Raw genomic sequence first — 13,929 nt, forward strand, 5'->3', positions numbered from 1 at the left:
TGATTGATAGAAGCATTCCCATGAAAAAACTACTGATAAAAAGCGAAAAATGAGAATGAAATGATAATGAATGAGAAGAAAGTTTAAAAGTTATAAAAGTAAAGAATAGAGTAAGATATAAATAAATAATAATGAAATGATGATTTCGTACATCATGCATACATACAGCAACTAACGATAGAAGAAGTAACAAAACAACATCTAGAGACAATCGCAATCTCTCTCGCTCTATTTGCTTCTGTTGCTCAGCATGGACTTTTTGATCGATGCCAAATCTTGTTTAAAAAGCTTTCCAAGTTGTGTTTTCTTGCGAGAGATCGATTGGGCGTAGATGTGCTTTGCTTTAGCGGTTTTGTTTGATATTTTATTTTTGGTGTGCGTGCGTGTCTGCGTTTGATTCTGTTTTTCTCGCTTAATTAGCTCTGGCTTCTAACCGTCGTTCGGCACGTTTGGCCCGGCTTTCGCTTAGCTTCGCCCGGGTGTTTGTGACGCTTTCCTGCAGCGCGCGCTGCTGCTTGCGCGTCTCGAGCTCCTGCTGCTGGCGGTACAGATCCACCAGGCGGCGCTCCTCGTAGACCTTGATGCGCGACGAGGTGCGGCGGGCCAGCAGTCTGCGAAGAGAGAAAAAAAGGTAAATTCTAAGCCTTTCAACTTCTTAGTTTCTCTTCAAAAATACTCACTTGCTGCGTCGCTCGCGCTCCTTGTCGCGAAAGATCTTCGGAATGTTGGGCAGAAAGTTCTCCACGAGCTGCTGGTGCAGGGCCCGCTCGTTCTCGTTCCGCGAGCCGGCAAGCTTACCGGCCAGACTCTTCCAGTCCTCCTCGGTGAAGCAAATGACCTGCCACACGGAGCGACCACCACCCTTGGACGAAACGGATTTGGCGCTCTTCTTGCCGGTGGCACCACCTTCGTAGTCCTCGCGGTACAGACGCGTGCCGAAAAAGTACCAGTACGCGGAGCCCTTGCTGTCGTAGCTGTGCAATGAATGTTAGTAAATATGAGATCTTAGCCGAGAAATTAATAACATATCTTACCCAAGAGGTTCCACCCGCAGGCTGTCCGCTTCGAGGTTGGAAAAGGTAGCGAACACGTCGGCCGAGTCCAGACGAAAGTCGCACAGGTACTTCAAGATGAGGATCTTGGTGCGCAGCGGCAGCTTCTCAAAGTCCGTATCGGTGTTGAACGGGTTGTCGTCAATGTTGTATTCCTAGAGTGTTCGAATGTTAACCACAAAAGTCCACAATTAAAAGCTCAAAAGTGTCAACCAACCTGGCATTTCTGACGGAACAGACGCCGCAAGAACATCTGATAGTTGCTCGGGCTGATGTGGGAGGCGATCTTGTTGAGCGCGTCGCAACCCTTCAGCAGTGCCACGAGCAGATCCGGCAGCAGACGGGCGGTGTACAGCACCTTGTTCAGGTCGACCTCGCTCTCGGTGTCGGCATCGGTCAGCAGGGCTTCCTCGAGGTCCTGAAGCAGGGGTGGTGGTTGGCAGGCATAACAATTAGTATGTATTATCATGTTTATGAGCTGTTGTTTAACCAAAGAGTGGTCACCCAAAACAAAATAGTTCCAAAAAGACTACTAACTGCCATTTTTAGCAATTAAAAGAGCAAAATGTTTCTTTCTGATTTCTTTTATTTCATAAGGAGTTATTTAAAAATAACGAGGGGACTACCGATGCATAATATTTATTTGATGAAATATAAAAATAAAAGTTACTTAAATTTGTTTACAATGATTACTTTTCATATTTCTTTAATTGTGACTTGAAATTACATAAAAGTTTGAAAAAAGTTTTTTTATTTGTTGACCATGATTTTTGCATCCCTTAACCCCTCGGTGATTTCGGTTTGTTTTGGTTTTTTGACGTTTATCTGCTTTTTAACTGTGCTACGGCCCAGTTATCGAGCGCCCAGTTAAAAAGCAGCCTAGTTAAACAACGCCCAGTTACCGAACAACTACTGTAGTTCAAAAACTTGCAAATGATATGTTTCATGTGTCAATCATTCATCAAAATGGGAAAAATAAGACCAGACACAACTTTTTAGAAGGTTGTAAATCGCTAAACATTTACGAATTTTAGTTTTAAGTGAGTTTTGGAGTTAACCCTCTACCGCCCAAATTTTTTTTTCGAAAATATTTATTTTTCCCGTGTTCAGGAGGTCATTTTGAGCAACTTTTGTTATACGAAAAACTTTACTTCTCTTGTTTTATGTTTTTCTTGTTTAGTTTATGTTTGTTTTTGGTAGTATTTGGCCTTTTATACCACCTAATATAATTACATTTTGCCTATCTATTTTTTCACGTTTTTAAGTCACTTTTACTATTTTTGGCATGTTTTTCACATTTTCTGCTATAGAATAGCACAATCATCATTTAAATTTCAAAAAAATGCGTAGATGCATAGTTTGGGACACTACAAAAATTTATTTTTACTGAAAATATAGAAAATGTTAGTAAAAAATACAGTCAAGTTGACCCCTAAAAAATTAACATTTTTAAAAACATTGGCAAGGTCACATAAAACAAGTTAAACTTCCAACCCTGAAATTTTCTAAAATTTTAAAAGTTCTTCTTTCCAATGCTTTTTAAAGACCAAAAATCGGTTGAAAATTGATTTTTGGCGATTTTTTAGATCGAAGCCCGTCTAAAGGCGGGGTTAGGTTGTAGAGGGTTATGTTTTTGAATATATGGGATTTATTGAGAAATTAAAATCATCACCGTATTAACCAAACATTTTGATTTATCACCAAAAAAGTGCTTTTTCAACAATTTTTGGCAAAATAGCGTGTATTTCGTTCAGATCAATAGCTAGAAATAGCAACTAATGGTCCGATTTACAATGTTAACATATGAAATATTTACGAAAGTTTCCGATCTTTTCGAAAACAATATTTTCATTTTTTAAATCAAGACTTACATTTCAATAGGGCCAAACATTTAACATTACACTTTTAGAAGTGTTAGTCTTGATTTGAAATTTTCAAAATATTCTGTAATACAGTCCAGACTCGATTATCCGAAGTTTTGTATGGGACTTCGGATAATCGAATCACAAACAAAAAAAAATCGTTTTTTTTAATTTTCTTACTTTGATGATTTGATGTTAATTCGAGTTCTGCGACCCCCAAAAAAAAAAGCAAAACAATCCACTTTAACAACCCCGGGTCTTTTGTGGTCTCTGTTGCAAGTTTTTGTTCATTTCTAAGTGTTCGAAGGTTATAGATCAATAGTGCGGTGCTTGTGGGACGCGCAGTCCTGTTTTTTCGTGTTATTTTCCGTCTCTTTTGTGTCGCTGTTCGAGTGCATGGGGTGATTGGTCATTATAATTAAATAATGGCATCAGCAGTGCAGTGCTTGTGGGGACGCGCAGTCCTGTTTTTTTTCGTGTTATTTTCCGTCTCTTTTGTGTCGCTATTTGTGTACATGGGGTGATTGGATTTCTTCTTCTTCTTTTTTCATTTATTTTTTGTTCGAGCGTTCGTTGGCCGATGAATTTTAGTTTTGTTCTCTTTACATAGCTTTCGATAGAAACGATTCGATTTTTGTTTTTTGAGACAAGCAAGTCGTATTGCTGGATCAAGTCCTTTCCATATCATCGAGGATCGGAAGGCACGTCGACGTATATGTTTTAAGGCTTATGATATAAAATAATTTTAATGAATGAAGCCCTTCCTACAACACCGTTGATCGGAAGGCACGCCGACGGAGAATTTCTGGAGAATCGCGGTCGAAATAATACTATATTTAAATCCTTAAATAGGTGTCTTTCCGCAGCCGGCTGCCTAAGATTTTTAAAATTTCAACCGATAAACAAATTGCTCATGGTCGCATCACCTACCACAGTGAATCCTGACCTCATACCCATCTTACTAACCCCTCAAAACTCATGTGATACTTTGTCGGAGACGCAGCTGATTTAGCGGTCCCATCACTCAAGTATCGGCTAACATTCCCATCCACTTCCCCGTGTCTTACCACTGGTCGTGGCCGGCGTCGGTATTGATCAGCACGATAGGGACCTTTGAATGTTGCGAAGGGGTGATGATTGGTTCCTAATTTTCATCTGTGGTCCACGGAGCAATGTTTGGGGGTCCTGGTCAATAACGAAGTAGCAGCTACGGGTAGACACCAATGCTATGCTATGCTATGCTATGCTATTTCTAAGTGTTCGAAGGTTATAGTCACCCAAAACCTCTTCTACGCAAATGGACCGACGTTTTACTTCCCCATCCGATAGAAGACCAGGAGGATTGGGCGGGAATCGAACCCGCGCCCCATACCAACTAAGGGATTTGTGACCCTATTTTAGTCAAATTTGAATAGTTGATTGCCTTAAAAATTACAAAATGTATTTTTTCAATGTTTCATAACCGCCATCTTGGATTTAAAATTTTTTAATCACTTAAGAATAGTTTGGTAGTCATACTTAAGCTCAACAATCAAAAATATGACAAAGACAACAACATCCTGCTTCGATTATCCGAAATGAAATTTTCCGAGGCCTTCGGATAATCGAGTCTGTACTGTAATTTTGACTGCAATAGTGTTTTTTTTTGCAAATCAAGTTTTAGTGACAAACAGTTAAATTAAAAATCACCAAATTTGTTTTACCGTGTATCACATTTTTTTCAGTGTAGTCCTTATCCATACCTACAACTTTGCCAAAGACATCATAAAATCGATCAAAAAATTCCTTCAAAAGATTAGATTTTTGAATTTTCATTTATCATTTCGTCCCATACAAACCTTCGGGTAATCGAAACTTCGGATAGACTGTGTTGGACAAACTTGCATGGAATTTTCACCTCTCTAGTTTTGACGAAAACACCAAAGCCCTAAAATGGCATCGGAAAAAGTTAGATTCAAGATATCCAAAAAAGTGTCCACGTGGTTTATGGATGGTCCTATTAAGAAACTCCACAGTTTTCCTTGCTTTAAATATTTTACAATTTAGCTTTTTATGAAATTTTCCCTTATATTTAATTCAAAAAAAAATTCAACTTCCAGAGGAAAATTTTCTAAAAAAGGTGTATTTTTAAAATATTTCACAATTGTGTTTGTTTATGACATTCTCCCTTTTTATTAAGAATTCAACTTATAGAAGGGGAAATCTCTTTAAACATTTATATTTTACTATTCTTTAAATACCGGCATCTTTAGGTTGAAATCGAGTGAATGAAGGAAAATGCCTAAAAAGGCCTTATCGTTGGCCTTATATTGTAATATTTTAGGAAGGCCGAAAATGTGAAACTATTGAGAGGTTTCTTTACGTTACATTTTGAATAACAGATGAGAAATTGCATCGAAAAGCTCAGCTGACGAATATTTTAAAAGGACATCAGAATAGAGAATATATTTTAAAGTCTCTTAAAGTGTCTCTTGTTTATTTTGAATTTTAAATAAAAGAAGGATTTCATTACAAAAAACAAACAAAAAAATGTTTCGCATACAATTTTATTAGGAAAAATGTGAAAATTTTAAGAGATTTCCCCAACTTTAAACTTAATTTTGCTTTAAAATGTCTTATTATAAAATATTCAAAAAAGGCAAAAATGTAATTGTTTTCGGGGAAAATTAAGAGATTATTGTTTTTTCGACAAAATCAAAATATCAAAAATTTATACACCATTAAAGCTTTTTTCTTGACACAGTCTCCCAGGAAAAATTACCCAAAAAATAAAAACAACCCATGAAAGTTTCCCCTCCCTCTCCCGCTCGAAACTCACCTCGATGTCGAAATCCGGCAACTGGAAGGGGCCACTAAACAACGAGCAGTAGTGAGCAATGCACGGGACCTCCCACCATGATTGAATATCTATAAAATTCATGAATAACAACACGTTTTCTGATCAGTTTCCGGCGCGCGCGTTCGTTCTCTCTGTATCCCTTTCCGTGGGGCTGGCTCGCTGTTTCTCCTCCCAGCTGTTTTTGTTGTTGTTGTGGCGGGGGAAGGAAGAAAGATGGGGAGGTGGGAAGAGGGGCGGTCGTGTTGATAGTGTTTGAAGCTCTCTTGTTTTTAAGGAACGAAAAATAAAACTGAAAATCAATTTTTCAAAGCATCGGCGGCAGCTTTCCTCCAGGAAGTGGTTGGGTCATGGGACCTGGGACACGGACACGCTTTCCTGGGTGGGTGATTCCGACGGCGGAGTGTGATTTGGGGGGTGGGGTGGTTAACATGAAAATAAAAAGAAAGAAGAACGAAAAAAAAAAAACAAAATCAGAATGAAAAATCGAATAAAACTTAAAGTGAAGGTGGAAGAGGAAGTTGGGGTGTTGGTTTGGAGCGGGAAGATGCCCCAAGGAAGGGGTGGGGCTCGTTTCCAGAAGAAGCTTTGCCTTTCTCCCACTCTCTGTCTTTCTCTCTTGGAAGAACAGATAAATCCTTTTGGCTCGCAGGGATTTTTGATTGGCATCGGGCGTGCACACAACGGAAGGCGAATAATAAATTTAAATTTGATGAGCAAATCATAAAAGTCTTCGTTGGCGAGGGATGAAGTGTTGTGAGGGATCGGCGGGGTGCTCCTTAAGGATTGTTGGGTGGGATGAAATTGCTCTACTTCCGGTTTTTGCTGACTATGATTATTTTTAAAAACTTATCTTTAAAAATCGCAGGCAAAAAAGGAAAGGCGAATCTTCGCTCAATTGATTATGCTAAACTGAGTAAAATGGATCACAAAAAGAAACTCAAATTTTGATAAATGACAACCAAGGGACGAAGAGTTCAGCACAGAGCAAACAAGCGCGAAGGAAGTGATTTCAAGGTCACGGGAAGAAGAAACGGCCCGCCAAAGGATACGGCAACCGAGCGAGGAAAAGGAGTGTGTGTGTGTGGTGATGTGTAATGCGAGTGTTTTTGATGTAACCGTGTTACTGTGTCACCAGCTACAACACTTACCAATTAGTCCAATAAAAGTGGAAAACATGCCCTTGGAGTTGCGACGGTGGGAAGGTTCCTGCTGTCCGGCGTGCGGGCGGCTCCAGCGGCGACAGCAGAGACCTGGGACCAGGCTGTTGCTACTTTTTAGCTGATTAGATTTTTGGTCCTCGAAATGATTCAACTGTTTTGCTGTAAATAAAATAGAAAAAGAGATGTTTGTTAAAAAGATAATTGATGTTTAAGACCGATTAATTATAGAATTGAGGTATCGAGTGGAATCGAGTTATATTGGAAAATTGAAAATGATAAAAATCCAATCAGCAACACATCATTGAATCTCTTTTAGGGTTCCAAAAAATCTCCAAAAATTTGGGAACGATTGGTTAAGTCCAAGATAGGCGTAAAGGGAATGAAATTAGCATGGGGAAACTAGCATTTTAACATTTTTGAATTTACAAAATTCAAGTTTTATTATTTAATGAAACTAACTCCGTTGAAGTATAGCCCTGGATGTCCTAAACAACTCTCACAAAAAAGTATTGTGCTAAAGTGCGTCATAAAAAAGACACAGAGATTTCAAAAGAAGTGTATTGAAACAATTAGTGAAATTCATATTATCTGCCAATATTGCCAAAAGAACAGTGAAATGAAAAAAAAAAATTTCTTTTTTTTATGAACCTAACGTAAAACATAATTAATATTGTTTCACCACTTTTTGGTTTTGTAGATTTTATTAAATTAAAAATCTTTCAATCAGGCTTATTTCAACAAAACTGTATAAATTTTTTAATTTTCTTTTTAAAATGTCTAAAATTATCTGAACTTAAAAAAACTGTTAGAAGCATTTTGTCAGTCTAAAAGATTGAAATAACATAATTTCATTAAAAAAATAGAAAAACAAAAGCAAAAAAAAAACGAAAAAAAGGGATGGTAAAATCGCATTCAAAAACATGCACACAGCGATGGAATAATCATCATCAAAAGAAAATCTTTGGATGTTCATCAAGAGAAATAATCCAAAGGAAGCTTGGCTCTCCTCTCTCGCGCATGAAAGATCGTTAAAAGGAATCTAAAAAAATCATCATCTTGATTCTTCGACGGAACATCTTTTTCACTACTACAATTGCAAGTGTAACTTCACACGTCGAAAAATGACCTGTCACATTTTGTAGATGGGCAATGTGTGTAAACAAAGTGAAATAAATATTTTTAAGTAGTGCTGACACGGAAATTCACAAAAAATCATCAGCAGATTCCCAAAAAAAGTGTCCACGTGGTTTATGGATGGTCCCCTAATTCGGAACACTTTTTTTCTTACGATGTAAACAAACTTTTTTTCTCTCCAGGAGTGCATATTTTTTACAAAAAAATACTTCACACTCTGAAACCAATTAAACTTATGCTTATTAATGTTTTATGAATGGTCTGATAACTTTTTTGTGAAAATATCAGTTATTGTGGGAGGCACAATAACATCCCACAATCATGGAACAGGCAATTTGGAGGCAGTGTTTTGCTGCTCTGTACATAAGGGTGTGTTCTCATAACTCCAGAATTGACGTAAATTTCAAAAGACGTCTTTGAATTAACGTCAAACCAATTGGTTTGTGTCTACGGAAAAAGTAAACCGCTAACGTTTTTTATAGCTGGAAACCGCGCCAGATGGCAGTGATCGCACATTTTCTGTAAATGCTTAACTTTTGAAAACGACGAAACTCTGGAATAAATTTTGAGAACGACTTTTATATTTAAAGCCAAAAATAAAAATTGACGATTTAACTGATTCGGGTGTTTAGGGTGTTATTGCGACTGCTCAATTTTCATTTTGATTGTCCATAATCATGAATGTTTCGTTGATCGTTCAAACAAGGCATCATTGACAAACAACGATTTTCAATTCAAGTATAAGTTTTGACTGATGAGGTGGCTTATGACTCACCCCGTCAAGAAGTTTTTTTTTTCTAAAAGGCATGTCTGTTATTCGAACACCTTTTTCAGTTGATTTACAAATTATTTTGTTATTTTGACAAAGTTTTTGTATAAATGAATGTGTTTTTATGATGAAGCATTGGTTCAGGGTAAAGTCAGTTCCTTTGTTAAATATGTATTTGATTGCACCATTGTACAGAGCTAAGTCAATTAATTGATAAATATATTTTCATTTTTAACATTTCGGTAGTTATGAGTTCTGAGGCGATCGTCTTAAATTTTTTGAATTTCAAAAGGCATATAATTAATATACAGTATGTAAAAAAAGTATTTACACCCCTTGGGCACTATGCACATTTTGTGATGAAACATGTAAAAAATTTAAAGTTTGACAGGAACCTAGTACTACGTTTTGTTCAGAAACTCATGCCAAACATTTTGCTACAAAAAGCTCATGAAAAGATGATTTCTATAAAAGTTATATAACAAATACTATTACGAAAATAAAAAAGGTGCAAAAAAAGTTTGTACACCTTTCGAAAAATTAACATAAATAATGTTATTTGTTGACAAATCACCATAAATCCAGTCTCCCAACTCCAAATAGGCATCCTTGACTGATTAAAAAAATAATTTGGATTGAATATAAAGTTTACTAACTACTTAGTATAAAAGTTTATATAACTCTGGAAATTCTATATAAAACTTATCTAAACTTAATTTTGCAAACTTTTAATTCAAATAAATGTCAATATATTACCATAGAATTGCTAAATAAACATTTTGGAGTGGGTATAACACCGTTTTGGGGGTATTTGTATCGATAGAATAGATTTTTCGTTGAAATTTCGTACCAACCCGGAATTACGTCGTCGGAAAATCCGCCGGCATCTGAACCGGTCCTCAATTCACAAGTCAACCTCTGTGGCATCAGAAAGGGCATAAAATTTCCGATCTTTTGATACCCATACATCCAGGTTTTCTATAAAACCCACGTTTTTAAATACCTAAGCAAAAACGTTGTTATGGTTTCGTTTGAGCAACCTGCCAAAAATGTATGGAATTTCGTAATTTTTGTTCTCGTGGATCAAACTTACTTTTTGCCCTGGTATTTAAAAACGTAGGTTTTATAGAAAACCTAGATGTATGGGTATCAAAAGATCGGAAATTTTATGCCCTTTCCGATTCCACATAGGTTGACTTGTGAATCGTGGACCGGTTCGGATGCCGGCGGATTTTCCTACGACGTAATTCCGGGTTGGTACGAAATTCCAACGAAAAATCTATTCTATCGATACAAATACCCCCAAAACGGTGTTATACCCACTCCAAAATGTTTATTTAGCAATTCTATGGTAATATATTGACATTTAGTTGAATTAAAAGTTTGCAAAATTAATTTTAGATAAGTTTTATATAGAATTTCCAGAGTTATATAAACTTTTATACTAAGTAGTTAGTAAACTTTATATTCAATCCAAATTATTTTTTTGAATCAGTCAAGGATGCCTATTTGGAGTTGGGAGACTGGATTTATAGTGATTTGTCAACAAATAACATTATTTATGTTAATTTTTCGAAAGGTGTACAAACTTTTTTTGCACCTTTTTTATTTTCGTAATAGTATTTGTTATATAACTTTTTATAGAAATCATCTTTTCATGAGCTTTTTGTAGCAAAATGTTTGGCATGAGTTTCTGAACAAAACGTAGTACTAGGTTCCTGTCAAACTTTAATTTTTTTACATGTTTCATCACAAAATGTGCATAGTGCCCAAGGGGTGTAAATACTTTTTTTACATACTGTATTTCATCAATTTTTTATACAAAAGCGCCAAATTTTTAACAAAAACGTATCTAAAACAGCTTGAAAAATTTACCCCAAGGACGGTTAAAGTTATGCATTTATTTTTCAAAATTACTATGTTTCATTTACGGATGTTCTTTTTTTAAAATTGTGTGAAAATATTCTCTTTTGTTAGCAGAAAATCCACCCCGAATCGGGACATATGGGACGAATTGGGACAGCAGTTTAGCAATGATGCAGCCTCATATTTTGCTTTTTATGTGGTTTCGGTTAGACCAGATTCAAAGCAACAAAATGCGTTCATTAATTCCCAAATATAAAGTTTTCAAGTGCTCTAAAACGTGCTGTCCCTATTCAGACTGTAGTCCCGATTCGCCCCAGTTGATGGTATACCGATTTGATTAGCAGTAAAACATTTTTTTTAATTTCCAGAATGCAGGCCAAATATATGTTAGTTTGTGTATTTTCATTAAAAAAAACTAACTAACGCTTAACCAAAGGTTGGGCACCCCTGCTATATTGATTTTTATTTGCAAATCTCAATTCTCACCTACTTGTTGATTTCAACTTATTTACATTTGCAGATGATTTGATATGAAAAATTAAGATTTAGTCCGTAAACTCGATTTTTTTTATAGCAAACTATATTTGCGACTTCCATAATGGAGACTTGCATGCAATTTAGACCTGAAACGGTTCTTCCACCTGGAAAGTTTGAGGTGGAAATTTTCAAGATTTTCTGGAAAAATCTTTACAAAAACAACTTCAAATATCTTTTTCAAAGTAAGCAAGCATGTTTACAAAGATTTTGTACGAAAAACATGCGTGAACTGGCGAAAAACTATTTATGTTTAAAGATGAACCGGTAACGTAAATTCAATGACGTGAATTCAGGAGTTAGGAGAACACACCCTAATAGTCTTGAAATGCAGTTTTTTGTTGAAAAAGTACTACTTTTACTAGTAAGATAGCAAGAGAATGTCCAAATAAAGGTCCTTAAAAATAGCAGGGATGACAGAAAAGTTGCATTTTGCATCCTATTGAGAAAAAATCCAACAAAAGTGTTCCGAATGTGTGGGATGACTGTACTTCAGAAACCAATTTCAAAAATACTTGAGATTGTTCATCTACACGTCCTTCAATAGCCCTAAACTTAAAACATATTAAATGTTGTTTCAATTTTGAAAAAAAGGAAAATTAGTGCCAGAGGTCACGGTGGCTCCTACGGCTTTTTGAAAACTCACCCGAGGTATGACTCTCACCTCACCAGATTGATGTTATTTTTTTCCCCGTAGGGTGCTTTTTTGTGTACATGTTTTCTCATACAATAATACATGTTTTTGCTAACAAAGGTGATGTGCATGCTTTTGCTGCGATTTTACACAAACATTTTTTTACTGTGCTGTTGTTAGCTAACGTAGCTGCACCAACGACGCGTTCGCATAGGTACACTAATGCTAGAGTAAAATTCAATATGAAATTCCTTTTCAATTTTTATTTCCTTTGCTATAACTGTTAGAGCTTTGCAATGTTCAACAAAGTTGTGTAATTGGCAGAAAGTTACGAGTGTGTTGAATTTTGAAATAGTCCAACTTCTGTAGTTTCAAAGAAAAATGGTTATTTTATGTTTTGTACAACATTTTGCTTAACTTTTTGTGGTGGATTCTGAAAGTATGCAATCCATACGTTCCATTTGATCCATCTTGCATTGCTGTCTGTGTCCAATTTACTTTAGGTTCAGAGATTCTCAGAAGTTTCTTAGATCTTATACCATTTGTAAGCTTGCCAAGCCCCGATGATCTGGTGGGTAGCATTTTGTCTGCTAATCCAAAGGACGGGGGACCAAACTCTGCCGCGAACACATGAACTATTCGTTTATATTCAAGTCTGGAGTTTTTTTTGAAAAGGACCAATAAACCAAATTTTCAGTTTTTGCCTTTTGGGTGTTTTTTAATACCCCTGACTCAAGGCGCTTTCAAAAACACCCAAAAAGCAAAAACTGGAAATTTGGTTTATTGGCCTTTTAAAAAAAACTCCAGAAGTGTTCAAGAATTCCCCTAGTGTTCGAACATTTCTCGCGTGGAGCAGATCGGAATTGTGTGTGTGTGTGTGTGTGTGTGCAACCATCCAAACGGGACCACGCGGCCACTTCTTACAAATTGAGTTGTTTCCATATACTTTTAGAAATACATTCTATACATGCAAATAACTCGCATAGGCATTTGGAAGGTGTTAGCTCTGCCGAGCTTCGGTGACCCATTTCTACGCAGGCTAGCCGTGCGCGAGGTACCTCAGCTGAACCGACAAGCCCCGCTCTAAAGAACGTTTGCATCAATCGGATTCAAACGTTATTTAGAACTTCTGATTCCTTGGCAAAAGACAAGAAACCAGCATGTATTTAGTAAGCAAATGTATTTTTTATTTATTTTGGATTGATTTCACCAAAATCCTGTCTCTGCTCCTTGGAAATGGTCCTATGTTGAAGATTTGCATCAGTTCCATTCGAATTACTCGTCCACGTCCCGCTTGATTATTCTAGCGCATACCGACCAAAGCTGCTGCATCTAGGCAGCTGTACGCACAACAACTGGGCCACAATTGATTTTTTGCTGTTATTAATCTACATTAATTATTTTTTTCTAACTTCGGCTTTGAATTTCACTAGCGACAAATCAATTAATTACTTTGCTATTTGTAAACTATGCCACCTCAAGAAAAACAATCATTTTGGCACCACTGACTCGCATACGAGTTGCATAGAAACTTTCATACAACCACGCTGCGGAACGATGAAAACTGAAACTACCCAAAGCAACCTGTCAAGATGTCGCGCAAATCAAACCAGAACGAAAATAACACAAAACAAATTATCACAAAACTACAGTTTTTCCTCAAATTTCGAAGAAACTCCATGTTTCTCGTGTGAAGTCAGGTCACCCGTCTCGAATTAACTACTTTTGAGCAGCCTTCGGTAAAATTTCACAATAAAAATGCTAATTTAAAAACGCGCGACGGAGTACACAACCGGGCTGGATCAAAGCTGCCAGCAATCCGCGTGGAGCAGATCGGAATTGAACCCATAATCATCCGCTAATAAAGTGAACAGCTGCTCCCCAATTTGAAAGCATTTTAACTAACTTGGCGATAAATCATGTCACTTATGAAGATATTTTACTTCACTTTTAATATTTTATTGGTTCTGTTACCGTACGATCAAAATACCCCAAAAATCAAATGTAAACATATTGGAAATGGGAACTCTGCACAGAGAGAATGGGGGTGGCCTCCCTCCTCCACTGTGTTACACATTT

The 13,929-nt window shown here is 36.6% G+C and overlaps 1 protein-coding gene across 1 annotated transcript in view; it reads right to left on the reverse strand.

Annotated features, from left to right (window-relative positions):
- The window catches only part of LOC6050637 (protein split ends), a 39,133-nt gene that overhangs the window by 19,650 nt on the left and 5,554 nt on the right, over positions 1–13,929 (reverse strand). The window contains 6 exon segments of the mRNA XM_038264822.1: positions 435–611; positions 681–974; positions 1,035–1,207; positions 1,270–1,470; positions 5,733–5,821; positions 6,902–7,072. Of these exon segments, the coding sequence (XP_038120750.1) occupies positions 435–611; positions 681–974; positions 1,035–1,207; positions 1,270–1,470; positions 5,733–5,821; positions 6,902–6,929 (962 nt within the window). The 5' untranslated portion in view covers positions 6,930–7,072.

The sequence above is a fragment of the Culex quinquefasciatus genome, chromosome 3, assembly GCF_015732765.1.
Source record: "Culex quinquefasciatus strain JHB chromosome 3, VPISU_Cqui_1.0_pri_paternal, whole genome shotgun sequence".
NCBI lineage: Eukaryota > Metazoa > Arthropoda > Insecta > Diptera > Culicidae > Culex > Culex quinquefasciatus.